At 38.1% G+C, this 25,428-nt stretch overlaps 1 protein-coding gene across 14 annotated transcripts; it reads right to left on the bottom strand.

Moving 5' to 3' along the window:
* Positions 1-33: 33 nt before the first annotated feature.
* On the bottom strand, positions 34-25,428 carry BCLAF1 (BCL2 associated transcription factor 1). Of its 14 annotated transcripts, none has more exons than XM_050315473.1 (15): positions 24,864-24,979; positions 19,484-19,622; positions 18,360-18,433; positions 17,230-17,322; positions 16,197-16,320; positions 14,233-15,138; positions 12,181-12,852; positions 11,897-12,066; positions 9,123-9,228; positions 8,145-8,229; positions 7,312-7,487; positions 5,995-6,175; positions 2,313-2,459; positions 491-700; positions 34-356 (listed from the first exon to the last, which is right to left on the bottom strand). In XM_050315473.1, exons 5-15 carry the CDS (start codon positions 16,298-16,300, stop codon positions 351-353), a joined length of 2,763 nt encoding a protein of 920 aa, XP_050171430.1. In that variant the 5' UTR covers positions 16,301-16,320; positions 17,230-17,322; positions 18,360-18,433; positions 19,484-19,622; positions 24,864-24,979; the 3' UTR covers positions 34-350. The 14 variants fall into 14 exon arrangements, 13 of the variants coding, with proteins under 13 accessions (XP_050171430.1, XP_050171427.1, XP_050171439.1 ...); XM_050315470.1 differs by lacking the exon at positions 24,864-24,979 and adding an exon at positions 24,494-24,691; XM_050315482.1 differs by lacking the exon at positions 24,864-24,979 and adding an exon at positions 24,494-24,687 and having other exon boundaries at positions 12,181-12,327.

Here is a 25,428-nt window from a genome sequence, read left to right as displayed (position 1 = left end):
ACTGTAAGTTTACTTCAGAATAAAACACAGACATAGGGGAGAATCAAAACTTTTAGAGTTGTACTTGACCATATATTTGGACAAAGCAGAATTACACTGCATATAACAAACAGTAAAATTTCTTAAAAGTTGTTACAAATATTTTACTTTCTACCTGTACGATCATTAACATAGTTTACTATATCATGATTTTTTCTAAAGGCTTAAAACAAAAACAATCCCCCTAAACTACTTTCCAACAGTAAAATTTAAGTAAAATGCTTACATTCATTTGACAACAAAAAAACATATTAAAAATGTTGTGAGGGTGGTGCAACAGCTGCTCTTTCAGCTACAACTTTCTTCTAGAGTTATTCCTGTGGGAAGAAAGAAAACAGTCTTGTTGTAAACTGTTAATAACCAACCTCCAAAACCTTTTAAAGTGATCCCCATTCACACCCAATGACTTTCAAGACGAACTGTCTAATCTGCAATTGACTGAACGATTTACCTTTTCCTCTTTGCGTCTGTCCTTTTCTTCATTATTCTCAATCGTTTCTTCTTCATCTTCCACAATGCCATCCCCTTGATATTTGTCATGTGTCCACTTCGGACTGCTACCTGACTTTTTGAAGTTAAAACGCCCTCTGCCACGCTGGAAAGTACCACGACCTCTTCCTCTTTTGGCCCAATAATCCACTCCATCGTCTCTGTCATCATGCTACAATAATGCCAGACAAAGAGTAAGGTTAGAACACCTCTTAAATGTACCCCTTAATGTTAGTATTCTACAGCAAGTGTATAAAACTAAACGTTCAAAAGTTCTCTTCAGATTGTATTTTACAAAATGCATTATGAAGTATATTCTTACAATTCATGATGCTGTAACTAAAACCACAACATTGTTTTAAGAGCCCCTATTAGCTCTGGGTCTCCTAAATGTTGTGAGTAACAAATAGCTTATCTGTCACTTATCTTCAGAATAAAGAACTACTGGTTTTGAGGGGAAAAAATTGTTACTTTAAAAAGAAGCTCTAGGAATGTATTAGGATTTTTTTTTAAATTATTTTTATTTCAGGTCTTTATAGTTAATAAGGAAAAATAATTGATGGCAGTTTTCAGAAAACCTGCTTCCCCTGCAGAACACAGGGTAAATGAAGTTTAAACTGTTTAAATCTGACATTAACAAACAACAGTTGAGTTGGTTAGTAAGCCAAACTTTGCTGTCTTGCTACCAAATACAGCCTTCCATAGTTTGATAAATTCTGACAATCATTCCATGCACTGCATAAAAGCTACAGATAATTATTTAATACAAAAAAAGGTTTACATTTAGAACATGAGGTACACTTTCTTCAACATATGTTTTTTTTACTTGTGATTTGGAAAGAAATCTGAACTACTAAACATGTATCATAAAGCATATCATATCATAAAGCAGTTTAATAACTACATAAAAGTAGCTAAGGGGTGTAATTTTTTTCTAAAAACATTCTTAATGAATTCAAGTTTAATAGCTACAATTAATTGTTCTGGTATCATAGCAATTCTTAATAAACAGATCATCATATCTCTATGTTTACAGATCAGAAAAGTTTATATACGTGTAGGAAGACAGAAAACTCCTTGTATAATCATCCAAACCGAGATTACATTATTTTTTAGTTACCTGTTAACATATCTGTGGCAAGCTGAAATGCTATAGAAGGTCTAATCCTCACTATTTATTTTTCAGTGGTGAAACAATATACTTCAAAGTTTGCATTATTAAGGACATCAACAGGAGTAGAGGCCACATTTTCAGTATACTACACTACTTAGAGTGGTTACATCACCAGTCCTCCTTTCATAATCCAGATGGGAAAAAGGCATCAAAACTATGGTGATTTTCTTATGACTATCACACTACTCAACTAAGAGCAGAAAACTGCTCATAACAAAGTCAGCCTACATACATCCACAAATACTGTCAGCTTTTCCTGATCCTCCACTTCTGCAGGCTTCCAGACAAAGCTCAAATGTCATACAGAGATAAATTCAGGAAAAGACAGCACAAATCTTTTTGGTTTAAAGTTTGGTTTTAATAATTTTTGTCTAAGCCTGCCTTCTTCCCTGCTCCCTGATGAAAGTACTGGAGATAAATTCCACGTCAGGCCTCAGTTACTGCCAGCCTGCTGCAGAAAGATGCAAGAGAAGCAGAACCAGACACTACAACCACCCTAATATTCTCACAGTCACTTAAGGCCCTGTCCATACATGCATGCTACTTCTACACTGGTAGAAAGTTCGAAAAAACAAAAGCATGCATAAGACATTGAGTTCTCCACACCCACCAAGAAGTATTTCTTGCTTTTTGGGGTATATTCAGGATCCCATTCCTCTTCCTTCGGTCTCTTCTGAAAAGTAGTATTTGAGTTGCTGGGACCAGTATTTGTTCCAGCAAAGACTCCTCTGGCTCTTCCTCTGCCCCTAATTCGAAACTGATTAACCAAGATGTCATTTAATCCATTTACATAAAACCACAGAGTTCAAGTTCTCTATTACTGAAAATTCTCTTTCTGTGCTTAATTACAGTAAGTGTAAAACCATTTTCAAATTCACATATTACCTTAAGTAATATATTCAAGCATTCACTTTGAAATAATGATTCTATTAAACTTAATTGAAACACATTTGAACTTGGCATAAGTTCACCCACAACCATCAAAAAGAAACTCCCTTTGACTGCTGGTAAACCAGCAATTTTTGTGTTGCAACAAAGGGTCAGAATAGCTTCTGAAGCTGTTCAGTGACAAAAAACAAACAAGAAAACTAGACTGGAAGAGGGAGAAAACTGTGAGGGGGGAAAGTAGATATCATTTATGGAGTCAGTCGTATCAGTTATGAGGAAGTAATTCTAGCATACATACTAACAATGTAGTTTTTAAAGGAGTATATCCACAGTGTGTTACTCACACATTTTTAACAGACTCAAAAATGTACTTTAGGCCAAATTAAATTTTAAATGAGTAAATTCTTTACTCAAAAAAATCAACAGTATGTACTGTACAGAGTACCAATGCTTGAAGTAAAAAAGTGTCTTAAAATATTCTTTATAATGTATTAACAGTATTTTTAAACATTAGGCTAAAAAGTCTCACAGCAAAAAAACAGCTTTAAATCAGAATACACTAAGTAGTAATATATATACTTCCCTTACCATGGAAATATTTAGCTTGCAGAAAACATTAAATGATTTTATATTCTTCATCCAAAGGGACAAGAAAGGTTAGGCTGGGAAGATAAGAACGCTAAAACTTGCAGTTGCTACAGAACACAATTTCCATAAACAGCCTACTGAACAAGACTGCATCTTTGGAGTAACAGTACAAAAACATAACTTGGAAACTAATTTAATTTGTTAAAAATAACTGTGTTTCATAAACATAGACCAAAAAATTTATGATTAACTAACTCAGAAGTATTATGAACACTTAATTCCACAAAGCTCCAATACTTCTAATACAGAATTTATGCTGGACAATTTTAAAACTACCCTGAAATCAAACAGACTGAAAAACAATCAGTAAAAGGCTCATAAGACCTGTCCCATACCCTGTAGGCAAAAATAAATAAAAAATTGCACGGAGAGTAATTTGTAAAGCAAGACACTAACTGTACAGGAGAGGAAATACTACATGCTTGCTTTATTTCCAACAGCTTTGCAAAACTAGGGTACAACAAACAGTATCCCAGTGGATACAGTGAGTGGGAGAAGGATACAAAGACAAAATTATGACAGGATTAAAAAAGAAAAAAATAATTATCAACATTTCCTGGTATTAGGTCCTACGATCAGATTCCCTTAAAGAAAAACGGCTTGAGTTTTCCTCATCACTGTATGAATGCTTCCCCCTACAACGTCATCTCTTTCAGGTAAAGAACTACAGGAGGTGAAATCTAAGGTGTTATATGGGCTTGCTTACTACAAAGACCACCACAAAAAACAAAGAGTACAATTTCTGTATAAAACTCCTTTTAAAAAGAACTTTTACACACAGAATTCTCTTGGAGCTGGATACTAATGAGCCTGTCATTGAAAAATTCTACTTAACCTTATTTCTGTTTGTATTTCAAAACTATTCATGATGCTTATGTATGAGATGCATAGAATTAAACAGAATCGTGTATCAGCAAAAGTTAGTGAACAACCATTGCTAATTTAACATAAAACTAACAGCTTAGCTGTCAATTTTTAACTGGCTGGAGAGGGGAGATGTTATGTTCTCCAAGGCTTCACAACCAAAGCATCTTATTTACTCCAAAAGCAAAGCAGTATTTACTGGAATGCAGCCACTGTTAGCCTGCATTTACAAACATATTCCTACACTAGCTGTCTGTATTTTTCAATACTTGCCAAGCTGTATCCCTAAAGAGGAGATTTGAGTCAAGAGGTTGGCCTATTTAGATTCACCTGTTCAGAGGATTTCTTCCAAAAGCCTGTGTATGACCATGTATGTCATTATGGAATAGTAACCAGCTATTACTGCATAGGTAGAACTGGCAGTCACTAGTAATTAAATGAGTAGAACTCTATTAAATTCCCAATTCACATCTACCTAAATTTCATATAAAGCAGCATCTCTTTCACAATACATACAATCTGATTTTATGAAGCAGGAAGCCTTCAACCAATGAGTTTTCTTCCACTAAATCTCTTAGAGAGGAGATGGAGTTTTAAGCTTTGCTTTTGTTAATTTCTGTTCTGTTTGTGGGACTACCTTACACAGCTGGAAATTGTGCTGATAGTCATAACTGATGCCTACACCATCCAAGGACTTACATATTTATGCCAGAGAGATGTTACTTAGCATAACTATATAAAAATTAAAAGAAAGGAGGAAATGATGCACTTTCAGTGTTAGAAATTTAGAACTTTGAATTTTCTTCTAAGCAGCTACAAGTTTTTAGATGGAAGATTCAAACCTTAAGTGTTGGTACATGCCACAAGCATTTCAGACACCCTCATATGCAATTCAAAACTTATTTTGTACACTACTATAAACAATTCAATGTACATTTATAGTAAACAATACATTTTAGCATTATTTAGTCTTAATTACAGGCTACACAAAGGAATTATTATTAAAGTATGACATTTCTCCTACCTATTATATAAGACTATTTGACAGTTTTTCCCCAACCACATGGAACTTGCACTTTTTTCTCTGATTCATTTTGATTTGGGGGTTTCTTCTGCTATGCTGTTGAGGGTGGGTGAGTGTCTGTCTGGGGGTGGTTTTATGTTTTGGTTTGGGTTGTTTGGGGTTTTTTTTAAGTGCTCCTTATCTTTTTCAAGGTTACTAGTCTTTCCTAATGCTCCTACATTTCTCATTTAAATAATTACATTAACACAGAATCTTAAAGTTTACGATTTTTCTGAAGACTACAGTGGTAAGTGTGTCACTTTCCAAATCACAATGCTTAAACACATTCCATAGGTAAACCAGTGAACGTTCATGCTCACTGTGGCTGGTCCCAGCCAAAGAAACACAAAATAACAAGTATACCATCCCCTCAATACAGCTGTTTCAAGGTTGATTGTATATCTTTAATTATGTGCCATTCTCTTTTGACAAGTTGCAGGCAGTACACACAAAGGAGGGTAAAACCAAACCCAAAGCAACAGGGAAAAACAGAAGCTGCAGGGAGTTGAGAGGTAAGAGAACACAAGATTTAAACTTTACAGAATGCTAAATTTTCAGGTCCTGTTAGGAAGTAACATAATTACACAAGAAAAAGGAATAATGAAGAAACCCTTTTTCCCAGCCTTATGCTAATGGCATACTTACATACCATTTAACTGCTACTAGGCACTGCTGGGGCAAAAAAAAAGACCAAACTTTTCACCTTTGGCGTATCATATAAAAGAACTCAAGGGTAAGTCTAGCCTAATATTGAACAGTGCAACACTCCCTCATTTTATTTGTTGTGAAGTTTCCATAATTTGGGGAAAGAATAAGAATAAAAACTTACAAAGGTGCCTCTTGGCCTGTTGACTCCCGCAAAACCAGAGTATTCTTTCTGTTCATGGTGGGTTTTGAACTCTTCATCTCTTTCCTTCTTGCAATCTTTTTCTTCTCGAGAACTGGATGAAGAAGAAGATGGGGAGGAAGATGGGGAAGACCTAGCATGGTCTTGATCTCTTTTTTGTTTACTGAAAAATAAAAAAATATACTATGTGCTATTTTAAACGTACTAGATAGTCTGTAACATGCTATACTAAACCGTGTCTCTATATTTTATGAGAAACTAACCCCCTTCTGGTTATAAAGTCACACGTGTTACGTATTTGAGATATTAAGGCGAAGTATAGTTCCACTTTCCAGCCTCCTCTTACACATTTAAGTGTATTAAATGTATATTATTGCTAGTGAGTTGGAAAGCAGCAGTCTGCAAACTGCAAAATAGTTTTTCTAGATTCTGACACCATGAAGAGATTCTGTTACTTTTAAGATCTGCCTTTCTTCTGAGGCAGAAAAGAGAAGGCAAAAAAGCCCTCAAGGCAAAGTTTTACAGAAACTTTACATAGTTCAGTTTGCACACTGTTGAGAAGATATAGTATGGGCTTCCCTACGTAGATGGTTGTAGGGAATTAGCCAGTGGAAGAAAACGTGGATACCGAAGTCAGAAAGTAAATGGGAATCAGGAAGCATAAGTTAAAACTGTCTATACAGTACAAAGCAGGGAAAAAATAATCCTACAGCAAGACTCTTAGTAACCCCATAGTGGCATTAATTTGACCCAATTTACAAGACTTTAATATTCTATTCAAAGAGATGTCATACCTGAAATAACTCTTACCACTTCTACACAGTATCCACTGAGATATGTTAATGTTTTTTTTCTTAAAACAGCCCACTGGCTTTAGACAAAAATAAAAATTCCCCTTCTCACCCATGTTAAAACCTAAGTATCAGTAAAATTCTCATACTCTGGGTGTTATGAGTTGAAAAAGTGCGGAATCAAGCATAACGAACCAAAGTTCTTACACAAACTGTTTATAGAAATGTACTGCATTGAAGTCCAACCTCCTGATGTAGCCTGGATAATAGGACAGATTAATTTGTCATTTTTTTTTTCAGTGTGTTAGCTTGCTATTCCAAAGTTTTTGTCCTCATCCACCATAAGCCGTGTAAAAGAGAGATAATACATATTTGCTGTAAAACAAATAATTTTAATTGTTTAAAATTAAATGTTCCATTATACATTGAAAATTGAAAGCAATTAAGCTTACAATTACAAAAGGCTAATTAGAAGCTATATTTCTATATAGGGACTTCAAATATTTACCTGTCATCTTTGTAAGATTTGTAATCCTTGTAATCTTTTGGAGTTTTCTCCTGTTTTCTTGACCCACTGGATTCCCTGGAACCCTTTGAGTCTCCTCGCTCTTTACTTCGTTCTTTTCTACGTCGGTCAATGTCATGACGAAGATCAGCAGAATCACACCTTAATTTTTTATCTCCCTGTAAACAAATATATATTTTGGAACAAAATTTTGAAATAAAACATCCAGAAGAGAATCTCAATGAAAAGGCAAGTTGGGCATCAATAAAAAAAAAAAAATATAGAATTTACCTATTTTTCAACAAACTTCAGCACTCAAATTGACTTTGCCCTTTACATGCAATGGCTACATCTAAAAAAAAGAACAGCTAAGAATTTCAGTTTCAAACAAGCATTCCCATCAAGGCAATGGGATATATCTAGTTTTTGGTGCATACAGACCATTAATGCATGGTGAATTGTTTTTAAGCAGAGTACAAGCAGCTTTGCAATTCAACCACACTAACTGACCAAGTGGGTACTTTCCCCTGCCCCAACACCTATTCTTTGTCCTTGGGCAGCTTAGTGGTCAAGAAACATGCAAGAAGAAAGGAAGCATGGGACGAGACTTGACCTGATATGCCACATTATCAATCCAACAAAATCATGCTACATAAATGAGCTTTTAGGTAACATGTTTTACTCAAAGGAAAAAAAATTCTAAATAAAAGTACTCTAGGTACTATAAATATAAATTACTTTTTTTTTTTAAATACACAGAGATGAAATTCAGATTTAAAAGGAAACTAAAAAATAAGTTTAGAAGCATTTAGGTAGGACATTTACTTAGAACCTACTTTTTGACTTTCTTCTTTAAAGACTCTCTCTTCACCTGCTAAACGGGTATGCTTCCTCAGGGTACTTGGAGAGATGTCAATCCTCCTAAATGTAAAATAAAAGCAGTGTCTTGCCATACACATATGCGACTGCTAATGGCCTCAAACACTTCTTTTCAACAGAGAACTGAGAAGGCATTTTTGCAAACAAACTTTTTGCATATAAAGACCCACCATAAGAATACAGAAGCAGACTAAAAACTAAAAACCTTGGTTCTGTTCTGTGTAAAGTATGCTAAAAACACAAATATAGGCAGATTGATGTTTCACATTTTAAGTACAGCTTTGAAGATACAAAAAAATGTTTAATGATTTATTTCAAAAGGATCAGTATATGTAGCCAGGTGAAAGCCCACCCCCTCTAAGAAATCATCAGCACTATGATAGTTAGCTGTAAAGTCAAAAATACTTAACAGTTAAGAAAACTTGTAGAGTTCGACACTGTATCCTCACATGCAACACAAATATAGTACACTGCATCATAAAATTATAGCACATGATCAGACACTACATCTGCATGCCTACCTTCTTACCTTTTGGGTTCTCAGATTTTTCAAAAAACTGCTGTAAATTAACACACACAAAAACTAAAGTAGTATGAGATGGAACATTTCACACTGAAGAAGAAAGATGCATGTACAGGGCTTCTTTTCATCTTCAAGACATATGCCCCTCAATATTTGAGCACTGCATGTGAGAAAAGTAAATATATCCCAAATGAGATACAGAGGTAGAGAAGACATCTGTTACAAAACCACAGATGAAGCCAGACTCGACTCAGATGAGTTCTCTTTTACAAAAGGGCTTTTTTTTTGGTATTTTGTAATTACACAAATTACCCCATACAGATTAGAAAAAAAATATTTTGGATTCTCAAAAGAAATATTTGCAGGCATTTTTGAAACACAAAGCATCTCCATATGAGGTTAACATATATACCTATGTATTTCTGGGCTCTTTTGTCGGGTGCAGTGTTCTTCAGTAGCTTTTTGATACGCAGTGAACCTCTCATTTAGGGTCATTCCAGCTGACTTGAAGTATTGCTCTGTTGGTTACAATAGAAAAAAACACTGTTTCATTAGTTTAATTCAACTGACAGGTATTTTACTCCTGACAAAGGCAAGTAACAGGCAATAAACAGTATTTTCTATAAATTAATCAGGACAAGCAAATGTGGCGATTTCCCTATTTTTCCACACCCTGTAACCCAAACAAAGTAAGTGCACAGCATCACCGCAAGTCTACTATGCCATGACTGTATTATATCTAATTCAAGCATCATTTACTGATTGGACTTGCTCATTTTCAATGACATTTTCCTCTAATGAAAGAGCAATTTCTTAAACAGTTACTTTATACTTTGCCCACAAGAGAAAGGGAATTTACTTTGAATACTTGCAGTAAGTACATTTTACCATTCATCTCATCTTTAACTTAAAATAATTGAGTTAGTGAAAACATTTAAGCAATGTATGCTTCAATAACTACATGAAAGACCTGACAAGTCTTTTCTTAAAGGAATACAATTTCTTGATTGGAAGTTGATGATAAACAATCCAAGACAATTAACACACCTATACCTAAGTAAAATCATTAAAGGATCTGGCATCTTGGCAAACTTGACAACTTCTCTGACAAATTTTCTCCTTCCTTCAAAGACAGTTAAATTAGCCACAGCAAAACTCAGTTTTCAAACCACCTCAACAAATGTGTTTAAATGTAATATAGAAATACATAAAGTCATGAGCTATGAAATGTTACATATGAAGCAAGCTATCTGCTTAACAGGTCAACATACATCTGTATCAACTTACCGCCCGGCATCCAGTATTTGTCTCATAACCAACCATTAAAACTTGAAACGGCCACTACAAGGGTAGTGCCTCAATCATAATTCCATCAAACACAGGAATTTGAGCTAGCAACTCTGTTTTTATGCCATTTTGCCAGGAAGACAGAAGATTCAACTTTGCCTGTTTGGCATCTGTATCTTTCAACAGCTATTTTACTTTTGTAACATGGATTTTGCCATTTCAAAACACATTCCAGGACCTAGTTACAATGAAAAAGAAAACATCACTGGGCATTTTCAGCTCTACATTAATAAAGAGCTGTTCAGACTGGTCGCATCACACCAATAATGAACATAACTTCAGTTTGTCAAAAGTGTTACTAAAAATCTGATCACAGATCATAGTAAATCTGAAATTTAAAGAGATGTTCTGCTTTCAAAAGCAACCATAACTGTACATATTCTAATAACTTGACTATATAGGCTGTTATATTTACCAGATATTTAACATACAAAAGTTTATAGAAAAATTCTATTCTGCAATCAACATGTGAGAGTTTCAAAAGTAGTATTTTCACCTACAGCTATATATGTACCATATAAGCAAAAACTTAGAGAAGCTCTCACTGGATTGAGCCTTAAATTTCTTGACATAGCAATAAAATAAGATATTTTCACAACAAATAATTATACTCTAAACAGGTGTCCCAATATTTTTTTTAATCTAATACATTACCATAATCCATTATTGTTGACTATTACCTTCTTCTTTATAAAGAATTCAAAATGCAGGAAATCATTTGCCCTTAATAATCTGAATTATGCCAACAAAATATTTTTAACTGAATGTCAGTGCATTTTTCCAGCACGTAAATCTTAGCAATTTTAAAATCTAACACATCTTAAAAACATTGCTTACAGATAGATTCATTGAAACTGGTCATCTAACTAAGTTATTCCATATTCCCCCTTATTATGATGATGTGGTAAAATTACTTTCACCAGCTCCATATTACCTCAGTTACATTTAACACAAAAACAAGACAACAGCCCAGTGAAACAAAGCAAGTGTTGTAGAAAAAAAGCATTTGAAGAACTCTCCAGACATCCCCACTGGATTTTAGGAATTACCTATTTTCCGATCATAAAAACTTAAGAGGATATATGACCTAAGTGAAATATATGTACTTTGATGATCTAGGCTTGGGTTTCAGTGTTTTGGGGGGGGACGACTTTATTTGTTCTCATTGGTTTGTTGAGGGGTTTTTTTGGTGTTTATATTCAACAGCCACTACTGTTAAAACAGAAAATTATTAGAGAGTAACTCATTTATCAGAGGTTTATTTAGCCACTGCCAAATTTCTTTAAGTGAAATTCCTGACAATGCTGTGAAGTAGGAATAAAATGAAATATCACCATGGATTTTAGCACCATTTAGAACACACTTTTTCCAAAATCTTACTAAGAAAAAGGCCCCCTTCTAATAAGAACCTGGAAATGATCTCTATGGTGCTCCAAAAGGAATGGCATTGTATTTACAGTACTAAAGACATCTGTCAACCCACATTGCACCACTTAATATAAATTGTGTATTAGAGCCATTAAAATAAAATTAAATAAGAAAAAATTGACCAATGTAGTATGTTTAAACTACACTGCAAAACTTTATATGCTACTTATGCTCAAAAATTTATCCAGAAACACAGTATAACTGCCACTACACTCTACACTGCTCGTGCTTTATTTAATGCTAGTGTCTGTGGCTATTATTTTTCTAATTGTTTTTATGCATACTTAAAAGGAAGAAAGTCTGGCTAAATCAACATTAAAAGAGGGCTGAAATCTTCCCACACTAGAAACAGCAAATAGGCTTAAATGAAGTGGTCAGACATGTACCCCATACGATGAACTACATACATACCTTTGACATGATGAACCAAGGACACAATGTGCTGAATAAATGACTCTGACGTGCTTTTGCTGGCCTGTGGCAACTTAATGTGGTCAAAGATGGATCGGAACTCTTGCTCCTTCTTGACGGAATGAACAAGTGTGCTAGCAAGCAGCCTGTCTTTAGTCAAGGAAGCAGGTCTAAAATGCATCAACAACAGAAAAGAGACACACAAAAAGAAACCACTAGTTTAAATAAAGATGAACAATACTGCAGACAAATGGAGAACCACACTGTAAAGTGGAATAATTTACCTATTGGAATCATCAAGAGGTACTGGTGCCATTTTGAGTTTAACTTCAGGACGATGGGAGTCACTGGCTATCATTTTGATCCTAAGTGGGCTCTCCTCTCTGAAGGTGGATTTTTCTCTCGCATCCAGATTCTTGTGTAGAGGGGGACTGTAATCAAAGAGTTCTTTGAGCTTTTCAGACTTTACCTGCTCAGGTGACTGAGTTTCTTTCTTCATCATTAGTCTCTCAGAACTCTTGTCTTCTTCCTTGTGCTTATCTTTTGTTGCACTAGGCCTTTCCACTACATAGCCAGTCTCTTTAAGCTTATAACTTTTCTCATCTCTAAATCCATCGCTCTCTCTATTGCCCTTGATTGATATTTTAGATTTGTATTTGGTTCCTTCCTCCTCAGCATTCCGGTGAGATGCAGTAGGAAAATTTTTACCCTGATCTGCCAGGACAGACTTTCTGAACTGTCTGTAATCCTCTGTCTCCTCTGTGTCCTCCCCTTCAGAGTCATTAAACTTTTCTTTCCCAGTCTCTTTATCAATGAAAAAATCTAAAGTTTCCTGTTCCTCCCATTCCCTTTCTCCCTCTGTCCTCCCTTTTTCTGATCCTCTCTCCTTCTGGGCCTCCTTCTCCCTGGTATTACCCCTATCAAGCAGGTATACTCTAGACTCTTCATCTGTGTACCTGTGGATAGCAAAGAAGAGACTGGTAACTCTGGATTGCATTCATTCCAGTTCACTTGCATTCCTCTTTCGTGTCAATCCCACACCAAGAAGAAGATGAAAATACATTCCTCCAAGCAATTAACTTTAGCATGCAACGCTTCGCACACCATTAACACTGTATCCATTGTCATTTATGCACTACTGGAGGCATCTGAGGAGACTACGTAGAAATTTTCTGCCAGAGTTTTTCAGAAAGTTACTTTTTTTTTCCTTAATCAGTACCCAGTTTCACATTCTCTTATACTAGTCATTTTGTCCATCAAGTTCACCTAAAGTTTGAGAATTCAGACTAAATTCATTTTACTGAAAAAGTTAAAGGAGTACCACAAAAAAGTGAATTCTTTTCAAGATCCAGCACATTACTAAGATAATTCCAGAATCTGAAACAGGCTTAGCAGGGAACCTTTAGAAGGCAGCTCTCCTAAATATAGGACCACATTTACCAGTTATTTCACACACTGCCTTATCTATACACTATTTTCACGCAGGTTCTAATACATTTGCCAACTCCAATACACCTAATCCAAGGGAAGTCATATTTTTGATCTTCTAAGCAGTAATTTTTTTACATAATAAATCACTGACTGGACAAATTCTTTTAAAAGCCTACAGTGAGGCCTACATAGCATAGTCACAACTTCTCTCTGTAACACATTTTGTAAGAAATCCACTGAAGTACCAGTCACATTAGAAAGGAAAAGTCTAATATCAGTAAGATTTTTACAACTTTCAGAAATTAGTACTATAACAAACATTTCAATAACAAATTGAAGAATTTTACATTCACTGGAAAATATACACTGAAGTTCCTTCACATCAACAGAATTATGTTCCAAGAATACCAAGACCAACTCTCTTTGATAAGTAATGCAAGTCAAGAAAAAGTTGTCATATAGCACCACACAATTAGCAATCAATGCTGTTTATGTTAACATAAAGATATCATTGCAACACATCAGCATTTTTCGAGTTCCAGAAGATCTGCATTTCAAACTACATGAAGCATTAAAATTTTGAAATACCTGAAGAGAATTCACTATTAAACAAGCAGGTCTGATGCACTATTCCAGTTAAGATTTTTCTTAACAGCAAAAAATTGAGTAGAAGAAAATATACCTTGAAGGAAAAGCACAAACCCATTCTTCCTCAAGGATACATATCCCTATCTCCACTAGCCAACAGTCAAGATCCTGAAGTGTCTTAGCATATACATGTTTCAAGCTCAATTCCAACCAGACTAATAGTACTAGTGTTCCAAATTGCCTTTTCCAATGTATAGTGACTATCTACACAAAAGTCTAACTTTTTAAGAGGCAACACAAGGCTTATAATTTCTTACCTTTTCATAAACTTTCCACCTTTTGCAGCTTCCTGTTCGCCACCCTCAGGATAAAATGACCGCACTCGAGCTTCCTCACGGGGGGCACCCTGTGATGGGATTGTCTTTGCAGGACTTCTCCTCGAAGGGATATGATGCAATGGGCTATTCTGAGAAGGGCTATAACGGCTAGAACCATTTCCAAGAGAACCAGAGCCAGACCTCTCAGGACTATGCTGAATGGAATGGGAATGTTGAGGTGTGTCCTTTGCTGAGTGGGCTGTGCTAAGCAAAGGGGCTTCAGAGCAAGATGAACTCTGACTAGGTGGGGTGGCAATAGAAGGACTATGGGGTGACCTTGGACTGTTATCATACGCTGAAAGGCCAGGCCAAATGTCGCCAGAAGCTGCTGATGATTTGTTAAAATCGTCAAGAGACTCTGATGGGTCATGTTCAAATGTATCTTTCTGTTCATCTTGTGATTTATTTTTCAAGGGGCTATCTTGCAAAGGAGCCCCTTCAGTTTTCTTTGCCTGCTTTTCCAGAGACGCACGTCTTTTGGAAGAGACAGGTGATTTGCTGTATGGGGATGAAGAACGAGATGAAGAGGACCTCGGGGACCTGGAAGATCTGTAAGATCGACGAGATCTGCTCCGGGACCTCTGGGAAGACACAGACCTTCGTTTTGGACTTCTGGAACGTGAACGGCCACGTCTGGGGCTTCTGGAGTGTCTTCGGTTCCAGACAGGCCTATAACCTCCACGATGGTATCTCCCACCTCCTCCTTGATAATACCCTCTACCTCTTCCTCTGTAACCATAGGGACGTCTCATTCCTCTATTATTTCTGTAATCTCTGCGATAATCTCTAGAATAAACACGATCCCTGCTGCGGGATCGTGAATACGTCCTTGACCGAGACCTAGAACTAAAATTAAAAAGCAAACATTAACATCTGACAATTGGAAAACCGAAAAGAAAGAAGTGCCTTGACACTAAATGCTAGATTTCTCAAATGCAGTTAGAATGCTAAACGATGTGGACTAACAGTCTTACAGTAACTTCTATGATCTCTATTTATTATTTCTGTAATATATGGAATCACAGAATCAGATAGGTTGGAAAGGACCTCTGAGATCATCAAGTCCAACCCTTGATCTACTACCACCACAGTTACTAGCCTATGGCACTAAGTGCCACATCCAATCTCTTCTTAAATACCTCCAGGGATGGAGGTATTTAATCCCCACCTCCCTGGGAAGCCCATTCCATTTTTATTACAATAAGCATATTTATACTTCTAAGGACTATGAAACTCTGCATCACACGATTAAGACGTTAGCAGCCTTAGTGGCCTGCCCTGCCATTTTATTAGAGATTATCACCACCCTGGAATATGGCATTTAGCTTCTCAGGCACCCTGGTTCACAGCCTGGAACATGAAGTTACATGACCCCCAGTTTAACATGACAGCCTCATGATAGGAGCTGATGAGGCAGTAAACATTCAATTGACCCACTTCTTTTATGGGAGATGGTAAAGTCCACTAATAAGAAAATGAGCAGAAGGCTGGAGGCAACTGAGAAGACAAGGTACAGCAAAGTTTATCTACTAAAGCCCTAAGTTACTTCAGATATGAAAAGCCAAAGTAGAAATACAGAGTAAGAATAAAAGAATAAGAATAAGAAATTATAGAGAAAGAGAGTGGACAAAGAAAAGATCTTATGAAGGGAAGAATCAAAAGGGCCACAAATCACAAAGAACCACTAGCATTCCAAAATTATCTTGAGATACAGGAAAATGGGAAAAAAACCCTGATTATTAAACAAAGTAATGAAAATTACATTCAAAGCATAGTTTGCCTACTGCCTAAAATGAAATAAGATCCCAGGTTCACTTCTGCCAGAGCATCATGCAAACGAAAAACATTTTACTGGCAAAACCTGATATACCAAACCACCTTTTCATGCAGTACGACAAACTTACCTGTATCTCTTTTTCCTTGAATGTGATCTGGATCTCGACCTAGAGCTGGACTGAGATCTGGACTTTGATCTTGAAGAATGTGATCTAGAGTTAGATCGACCCATTTTTCTCAGTAGATATACTCCTTCCCAAAAGGAAAAGCAACGAGGAGAGGGCAAAAAAATGGAAGCAACTATTTAAAGTCCATGTAAATGATAAAAATGAACAAAATGTGTATATACTAAAATGACGGTATTAGAAAGAAGTATAGCATTTGCTAAATGAACGAACTTTGGAGACATTATGAGTACATTTATTAGTAAATTAAAAGCTCAACCACATTTTAAAAAATTTAACACTGCTGCAGTGCACACACTTTGTCTGAAAAGATAAAGTATAGCAGTAAAAGGTTTTCCAGCTTTAACTGCAAGCTGATCCTGTAGAAGAAAAGAAGAAACAGAAAAAAAACCAAAAATATAAACTAAAAAACCCCACCATTTCTGCAAGTGAAGACATGAATGATGTAACTCTGGACATTTTGATGTATTTTAAACAGAATTCTTGCTATTGTGCATTTTATAGTTTCCTTGCATTTCCAATCTACTATTCCCTCTCTGGAAGGAGTTTTAAGTCCACTACAATATACCTTTTACACAGGGAAAAAAAAAGGCCTAAAGTATTCTGTCCAGCAGTTGTTAAGTTTGAGCCACAGGTATTATTTCTCTTTCACCACATGTACTAAAGCTAATCACACTAATCCGATTTTCCACTAGTCAAGATGCTCACCCTGTATCTTTTGGGTTAAGTTTGCTTTTTAATCTATAAGTAAAATGCATGGTCAACTTAAAGATTCTAACAACTAGTTAAATAATATGGCTTGCACCAAAATTCAACATGTTTCAGCACAAAGTAAACTATGAGAACTACAACTGATTATAAAGCAATGAAACCTTATTAAAGAAATAAATGAAAATAAATAATAAACTATCACTTCTTCTTACACATAGTCACAGTAAATATTTAGAATTAATGCTAACCATAAAAAAATACACACCTTTTCCTTTTCTTTTCAGATCAGTGGCTAAAAATCCCAAATTTAATTAAGAAAAACTTTGACCCATTACCATTTTCTTTTCAAATTGCCCAGCTTTAAAAAAAAAAAAAAAAAAGGGTCATATTAGACAATCTGAATATAAACTATTAACAAGTAACTACATATTTTCAGGCCTTTGAATGCTAAATAATCATCACTGTTTAATAATAATTTAAACAGAAATGGATTTAGTTTTTGTGTTGCAAATAGGCTTTAAAATCTAAAATTACTGTATTAAAAATACAGGCTCAACACAGCAAGGTACTTTATATAACCTTTCTTGTTACCTGGGTGATACTTCAATTATGTAAAGACAAAAACAACATCAGAGTATAATTTTAAGTTAATAAAATTTCAGAGATTTTAGACACATCTAAGAGAACTCAACAGAAAAAAGCAGACTAACCTTTCCCCTATTAACTGGTTCCTCCTGCCCCATATGACTTTCCCCACAAGTCCGCATGGCCCCAGAGATGTAACCTCATCTGAAACTAACCCAGCAAAACTTTTAAACCTAAACTAGCTCTACATGTAACTCAGAAAAAACAATTTAGCTTGGTGAAGAATATGTAGAATGCTGTCTTTTATGGGCTCATTCCACTAAAAAGCAAATTTGCATAACCTATTCTCAGAAGATGATTTCTAATTCATTGTGTTCAATTAAACTCACAGAAAATAGCTTATAATCTTTTAAGCTCAATACTCACAGGCAACATAAATTTTGAGCTTTTAAAGTGTAAGACATGACACATGCCAATTTTCCAAGAGTGACAGAAAAAAAACCTGATTTTTTTCTGTTACAAGTAATTTTCAAAGCAAACATCAGATGGACAATGTTTATGATATAAACCAATCTCAGCTTTAAATTAATATATAGTTATTTTCCCTGTGCTCAACAATAACGTTTATACATTTTGCATTCTATGTATGACAAGTGTAGTTGATCTTTACAAGAGATAGACTGATTTATAAAGTTTTATATATTGAAGCTTCTTATTGCAGTTATAAATTTTAGGAAAACAAAAGCAGTTTTAATTTTCAATAGTTGGGTTCAATCAGAACCTTTAAAAGTAGAATTAAGATAAACTTACCTCAAACTGTTAGTTGGGGCCAATGAAGAAATTATATCAAAACTCCCTATTTGTGCTTTCAGGAATACAGATTCCTATAGAATAGAAAACGAGACTGTCAGAGACATGAATGTTCACTAAAGGAGAGGTAACACCTTTTGTTTAAAGGGGTTCAAACATTAACCTGTTTATCATGAAAATACAACACATAAGAAATAGCAAATTTACTCTTGGAAGGGTGGTGAAGCTGCATGCTAAGACCGGAGCAGGTCAAGAGCCAGCCACTGTCAAGTGGCAAATCCTACTTCCCTTGCACACATGACCACTCCTCCTTCAGCCTTGCTTCTCGGGCTGTGTAACACTTTATCTTCCCAGCACAACAGCCCTGACATCCTTCAGGTCCTTCAGTAACCAAGCTCTTGATACCCACAAACCACTTCCACGTAAATAGGTTATCGAAGTGGCTTAATGAAGTGCCAAACTGAGCTGGATTATGGAGTAAATAAAAGCATGCAGCCAGAAAGAGAGGGGTAAAAAAGACAGTGACAAACTGTTAGACCAGTTTTAACTCTAATACAAAGCTTTGCACTTCAATGGAGCTACCATATTGGAAAGAAAATAAACTGGGATGAGGACTTAGGCCAACAGTGAAAGCTTTATCTTTAGGTTTCTCTTGGAACATTTACAGAAGCGTTACTCTGTTATACCTTCTTGTTTAAAATGCAAAAACATCTGATTTTACCTAAATAGCCAACAACTTCAAAAACTAGCTCTTTTGAGGTTATACAGAAACAAAGAACAATTGTAATAACAAAACCAGTCTCAAATGTATGAATTTTTCACTGGACTCAGCTTTTAGCTACCTTCAAGCCTTAAGACTATGTACATTTGCAATCTGGCTCAACATTAGGCAAATTTTTCAATTTCACTAATGCAATGAAACAGGAATTTTGTCCCAATTCAATATAGACAGGATGGGTCTCCCAGAAACTACATCTTAACAATTTATTCATTAAATCTAAAGACATAAGATATCCAATGCTCCTAAAATGACACTTTCACACCTGTTCACAGACATTTTCTTCACCTAAAAGAAGAAATGTAGCACTCGTGTTCATAAACACTGCTTTCAAAAGTCCACTTACCATTCACTAGTAGTGACCAAGATATTTCCAATTTCTACAAAATATATGCTTTATTAAGATTAAGTTTTTACTTCTCATCATCAGCAAGCATGAGTCTCTGAAGGAGCACAGTAGTGTATCGGACCATTTCAGATTTTGTCTAGACAAAAGGCGAGATGGTATTAGCTAGTAAAGGTCAACGAAGGCATTTAGAAGTCTACTATAGAAAAAGTAATACAAACTTCAAATTCAGTCCAAGATTTTTAAAAAATACTTAAATAATATATATTTCTGACTTTAACTGGTGTTAGCTGAAATCCACATCCTAATTTAGACAAGACTTTAGATCCTGGGGATATAGAACAAGATAGTTACTTCACCTTTAAAACCTCTAAGCAGAAGACAAGATCTCATACTCTGGCAGTCAGTTCTTCATAACTCAAACTCCTGTAGTCAGTTCCACACAGTTTTAGGAATTTTCCCTAACAACTGGCAAATGTGAAAAGTAGCCATTTCTTTCTTTTTTTTTTTTAATTAAACAAGACATTGGATTTACTACACCCAACCCTGGCAGCTAAAATATATTTGCTACCCTCTTCCCAAAAATTTTTTTTTATAAGAAGAGTATGGATGTAACAACACTTTAAAGAAAAAGAGCTTTGAACATAAAACCTTAACTGTTGAATAAAAACCACTCAACTATATGCAGCTTATGTTTTGATTTAATTGTAATAGGTAAAACCTTGACACACAACATCCACTTATCCAAACAACAAAAACTGAAAAGACTAGATTGCTGGTGGGTTTTTTAGTCTGTGTAAATATTCTCATAATATGCAATAATCTCAAATTTTATTAACCTCTACTAAAGCTTAATTAGAAAGAATAATGGTAATAGAAATATGTAGGAAAACAGCTCCTTTTCAACAGTAAGCTTCTATGTGCTGCATACTTTCACAGAAAAAGTACACATTCCTCAGAGCATCACAACTAAATCATACATTTTAACAGTAGCAAATGAAGTCACCCACAGCCTCTTCCTGTAGACTCTGGTGCTCACTGTCTGTCTGTAGTGGCTACACCACGCCAAGTAAGGGCACCAGTACTAAAGGCCAAGGAAAAAGAGGTCGTAAGCATCATATGTTGCTATGCAAGAGCAGCTGCCCCTCTCACTTCAGCAAGCGAAGCTTCCTCTGGACTAGTCTCAGAAAGAGACCCACAGCCTGCCAGAGGTGCACATTAACAAGGTGACACAAGATGACATTACTAACACCAGTGTTTTTAAGACGACCACGACTCCAAGGAACATGGCCCATGCCAGAAACACCAGGGCTATAATCCCCACACTTTTGGCAACTCAAGCTTCTTTTACCCTTGCCTTCCACCCTAAACGGTAGAAAGGGGACACCTAGCTCTCAGTCATTTCACTTCCATGTTAAAAAAAATCTGGATTTTACAAAGGAAGCTGCTAAAGCTCCACAGTACTTTAAACCAGAATAAACTGGCTCTGCTAGTTTAAAGAAACTGTCCCATCTCTCCCATCTTGTGTGTCCTCACATTCCTGATGATTTCCCTTATGCCAGTACAAGTATTTCTGCAAGCACATACTAGATTACTTTCAATACAAATTATTTTTTCTGATATGGCTCATTACACAGCCCCACAAACATCTGGACCAACACAGGGAAGTTGAAATAGCAGCCAGACAGGTCTGCTTCTTTTGGCAGCAGCACAGTCTTAAAGCTTCCCTGAAACCAGCCTGGCATGGTGCTCAGAACCAATAAACTTGGTATTTAAGCTTTTTAACAGTACTTGCAAGCAGCTTTAAAAAAAAAAAAAAAAAAAACACCCACACACACAAAGCCCTCACCAAAACAAACTCACACCCACGAAAATAAAAACAACGCAAAACCAAATATTCCCAAACAACCAAACCTAAACACAGAAACCATGACTTTTTAAAAAATTGGCCAGTTCATCACCTCTCAGATACTGAGTCACATTCAAAAAATGTTTCTTAATGAAGTAACAACAGGATCTGTGTCTTAAATCAGTCTTGGCCAGCAAGTGTAACCATTAAGCAAAAACAAGATATGCACCAGAATACCACAAGACAGGAACAAGGAAGCAACACTGTTAGCATTTGCTATTTTTAATAAAAAAATAAAAAGGACAAGGAAATCTGTTTCCAGCTCCTTTTAAACATTATTTTTCAGAGTCTTTACCACACCACTGATGTTGAAATTTTCTCAGAGTACACAAGCTGTAGATACAACACATCTCTTATGCCATTTTACAAGTTACACACCACAGTTGAGTTTAAGACATTTTAGGACAGTTATACCCACTTAAACTAGCAAAATACTGCTTCCTTTTAGCTTCACTATTTTAGCTATCCTTCATTTATAGCTATTTAGTAGCCTGTATTTCTCTTGCTTAAGCATAACTTGAGAGCTGTCAGGAAGATTTAAATCAAAATCTTGATAAAGTAATTCACAAGCTGTTTCCAAAATGCATTTTCATTCAGAGATTCAGACTTCAAAAGACGTGGGGATTATACAATCATGACAAAACAAAAGGGGATAGGACAGTCCCTGAGAAATCCCACAGAACTTGTAGTATTCTCTCATAATACACATACTGAATTACAGAAAGCCTCAGTGAGACAGCACTGTAAGTCATGTATTCAGTGCTTGCACATCTGCCATGCTTTCTTATCCACTCTACGTCTCCCCTCCCTTTTCTTTTAATGTCCACAATCGTAGCAGCGGTACATTACATGTAGGAACAGAATGCATTTCATAGTGACTGTAGACCTGTGCTACTCAGATCATCAAGGACTTAGATTCCTATAAATACTAAAATTCCACAGCAAATTTGCCCAAACTATCTTGCAATATACAAATATGACCTGGGAAGCGTTATTTTCCCTATTTCACATACTGGAAATATAATGGAAACAGTAACATACGATGACCTTTTTTCCCCCAAAATTAATTCATTTCTTTATAGAAAACAATACAAAATACTTGTAAATTAAGTCAAAACCCAGCAACCTAGTAAGAGCAAAATCACCTCTGCAAAACTGTCATATGATTGTTAGCTGTTCTTTTATGTAATAGTACTGGCAAACAAATGCATGTCTCTCCTCTAACTAAAAAACAGAAAGCAAAGTGACTTTAAGAAATTTGTCAATACACAAAAAAGCAATTAGCGTGCTTTTGGACACATGTTGTTTTGGACAGCCTTTCTTGTTTTTTGGGTTTTGTTTTGGGGTTTTTGTGTGTGTGTGTGAGTTTTAAGCACAGTGTTTTCATAAGCCCTTACGCAGTGGTTTCCACAGTCTTTGCGATGAAGTACCAGCATGCTGTTGCAGAAAAGGCAATTGTCCCTCCCTCATTTGTTTCAAGACTGATACCACAGCTTGGTGGGCGCTGCAGCAGTGACCTGATCCAGAAGAAAACTACTCAGGACAAAAGCTGACTTTTCAGGTCTCTGAGATCCCATTTACCACAAGGCTCCAGGGAGGGCAGAGCACAATGAACAAGACACCGGTGCATTTTTTCAGAACACCTTTGGGAGAGACTCTGACAAACAGAACGCAGTTGTAACCCGAAGGCTTACTTTCCTCATCAGCTTCCTTCACCTATCTCTGCTGTAAACAATCCCTAAATGTTCTCTGGCATTCCTCAAACCCCTACATCACTCTCTCTCCTTGACAACCAGTCTGAATATAATCCATTTAAATACCTGCACCCTAGATCCAAACAGTTCCCCGCTGATCTTTTCCAAATGCCTACAACCACTCCAAGTTTTTTGCATCCCCGGTGGCAACAGGCCCTTCTCCACGGTACATGATGACCTCCCTACTTCCCCCAAGAAAGAATTCTCTCAGCAACAACTTTCACCTGTGGCCTCCACAAAGGAGGGCCCACTAAAGTCTTGGTCAGGAGAGAGGCAGTCACCAACAGATGTAACACACTGAACCTCGTCCTGCCATTCAGCACAGGCTGTCACTCAACATCAAAAGCGACGAGTGGGAGGATGCAATTCTTACTCTCCCTGCCATAAGAAGCTGCATGCTTCCAGCACACATCAGTGCCAGAGCCTTTATCCCCTTGTTTTACCCACTTTTGTCCAAAGCAATGTGATTGTAGGAGAGGAGAATGAGGAGGAAAGGGGAGAAAGACAACAGCTAGACAGCATTTTCCCGGAACCCCACGTTCTTTAATCAATCCCTCCCACACCGAGAACAACTACTCTAAGTGATGTTTTTATACATTTACAATATGCCAGCCATTGCTCAAGCAGTGACTACTTGCAGCGTCAAGAGCACCTTTGTTTTGCATGCCCTCGGGTCTTTCTGTAGTAAAATTTAACTGCTGCAGTGAAGGCAAAACTTTGATCTCCGAGATAAACAAGTGACTTGGTAAAGGATCACCATGACACACAAAGCAAGAATCTGACTCTCACAAAATTAAAAGTGAAAAGTAGGAGGTTTACAAAGCAAAGGAGAAATAATGGCTAAGATTCTGCAACTACAGGCACACTACAGTGTGATCAACACTGGGAACACAATGGCCCCTTTCACCAAGGGGCATAAAACCCACTCCTGCCCCTCACGGGGCTTTGCGAGCATCTGTAAGCAGGGCAGGGAAAGTGCGGGGTATTTCAGGCACCAGAGCTCGAACCACTGCCATGCCCTCAGGGAAGTTCCTCCATCAACCCTAAAGGCTGATCCAACACCGGGAAGCATCCTTTCTCCCCAGCACCGTTTCCCTCCTCGGCGTCACACCCGCCAGGATAACGGGGAGATTTAACACTCCCGTAATCTACGCTGCACAACCACATCCCCTCGGGCCTTCCCGCCTCCCACGGGAGGCCCAGAGCCAAAGGCCGCACTCCCTGGGCGAGGCCTGGCGGGGCCGGACGCCCTCTCCCCACACCCCCGCTTCGCAGGGCTTCCAGGGGCCAGGGAACAGCTACAAGAGAGATCAGCCGCCGCTTCCCACCGCCCCTTCCCCCTTCTACCTTCGGTTCCCGGGGCGCCGTCCAGGCGCGGGGAGGAGCGACGCCGGCTCGGCCCGGCTCCCGCGGGAAGCGGCGGCCCGCGGCAGGGCGGTGACGGCGCCCGCCCGCTCCCGTCCCTCTCCCGGGGTCTGGCCTGGGATAATCGGGATAATCGGGATAATGGCTGCGGAGCGCCGAGGTCACGCGGCAGCAGAGGGCGGGACGGCGCGGCGCGCGGACAGCGCGCGGCCCGGGAGGGGGAAGGGAGGCGGGAGGAGGCGCGGGGGGGGCGGGGCCGGGCCGGGCCCCCCTCAGGCTGCCCCCGCCATCTTCCCCCAACCCGGGGCCGCCGCCCCGCCGAGCCTCCTCGCGGCCCCATCGCCTCCCTCACCTGGTGGGCGGAACTCCCTGCGGCCCCGGTCCCCTATGGCAGCCGCGCAGCCATCTGGCGTCGGGCCGGAGGGAGAGACGCGGGCCCCGCGGGGAAACGGAGAGGAGCCACCATAGGGAGCGGGGCGGGATACGCGTCACTTCCGCCCCGGGCGGGGAAGCGCTGGCCCCGCGCTCAGCGCCCGGGCGCCATCTTGGTTTCGGGTACCGGTCCTTAAGCAAGATGGGGGAGGGGACCGCCTGGCCCCAGCCCTGCCGCGTCCCTGCCCCACACCGCGGGCTCCGCGCCCGGCTCGCCGCCCTCCGGCCCCGTCCCACACCTCTGCGAATAAAAGCTGTCGCCTTTTGTATTCTCGTTTCCCGAAGAGGCGCGGGGGGCTGGGCCGCCCTGGCCGTTGCCTGGTTACCTCCGGGGCGGGGTTCGCATCCATGCACGGGAGTCTCCTGGAAGCGCTTGTGTGTGGAGCGGAGCCCAGCCAGCGGCTCTTCATCCGGCGGCAGTGGCAGCCGGTGCTCCTTGCGCTGGCAGGGAGATGGCGGTGCCGCGGCGCTTCACTGCAGCAGCT

This window comes from Myiozetetes cayanensis, unplaced genomic scaffold (assembly GCF_022539395.1).
Source record: "Myiozetetes cayanensis isolate MyiCay16 unplaced genomic scaffold, myiCay2020 scf2-11, whole genome shotgun sequence".
Taxonomy (NCBI): Eukaryota; Metazoa; Chordata; class Aves; order Passeriformes; family Tyrannidae; genus Myiozetetes; species Myiozetetes cayanensis.
This window is presented reverse-complemented; position numbering and strand designations above follow the sequence as displayed.

Coding starts and splice junctions, on each gene's coding strand:
- BCLAF1 (XM_050315477.1), bottom strand. CDS start 16,300: ATGGGTCGATCTAACTCTAGATCACATTCTTCAAGATCAAAGTCCAGA. Junction 15,139..16,196: donor TCAAGGAAAAAGAGATACAG/GTAAGTTTGTCG, acceptor TTTTAATTTTAG/TTCTAGGTCTCGGTCAAGGA. Junction 12,853..14,232: donor GGTGGAAAGTTTATGAAAAG/GTAAGAAATTAT, acceptor TGCTATCCACAG/GTACACAGATGAAGAGTCTA.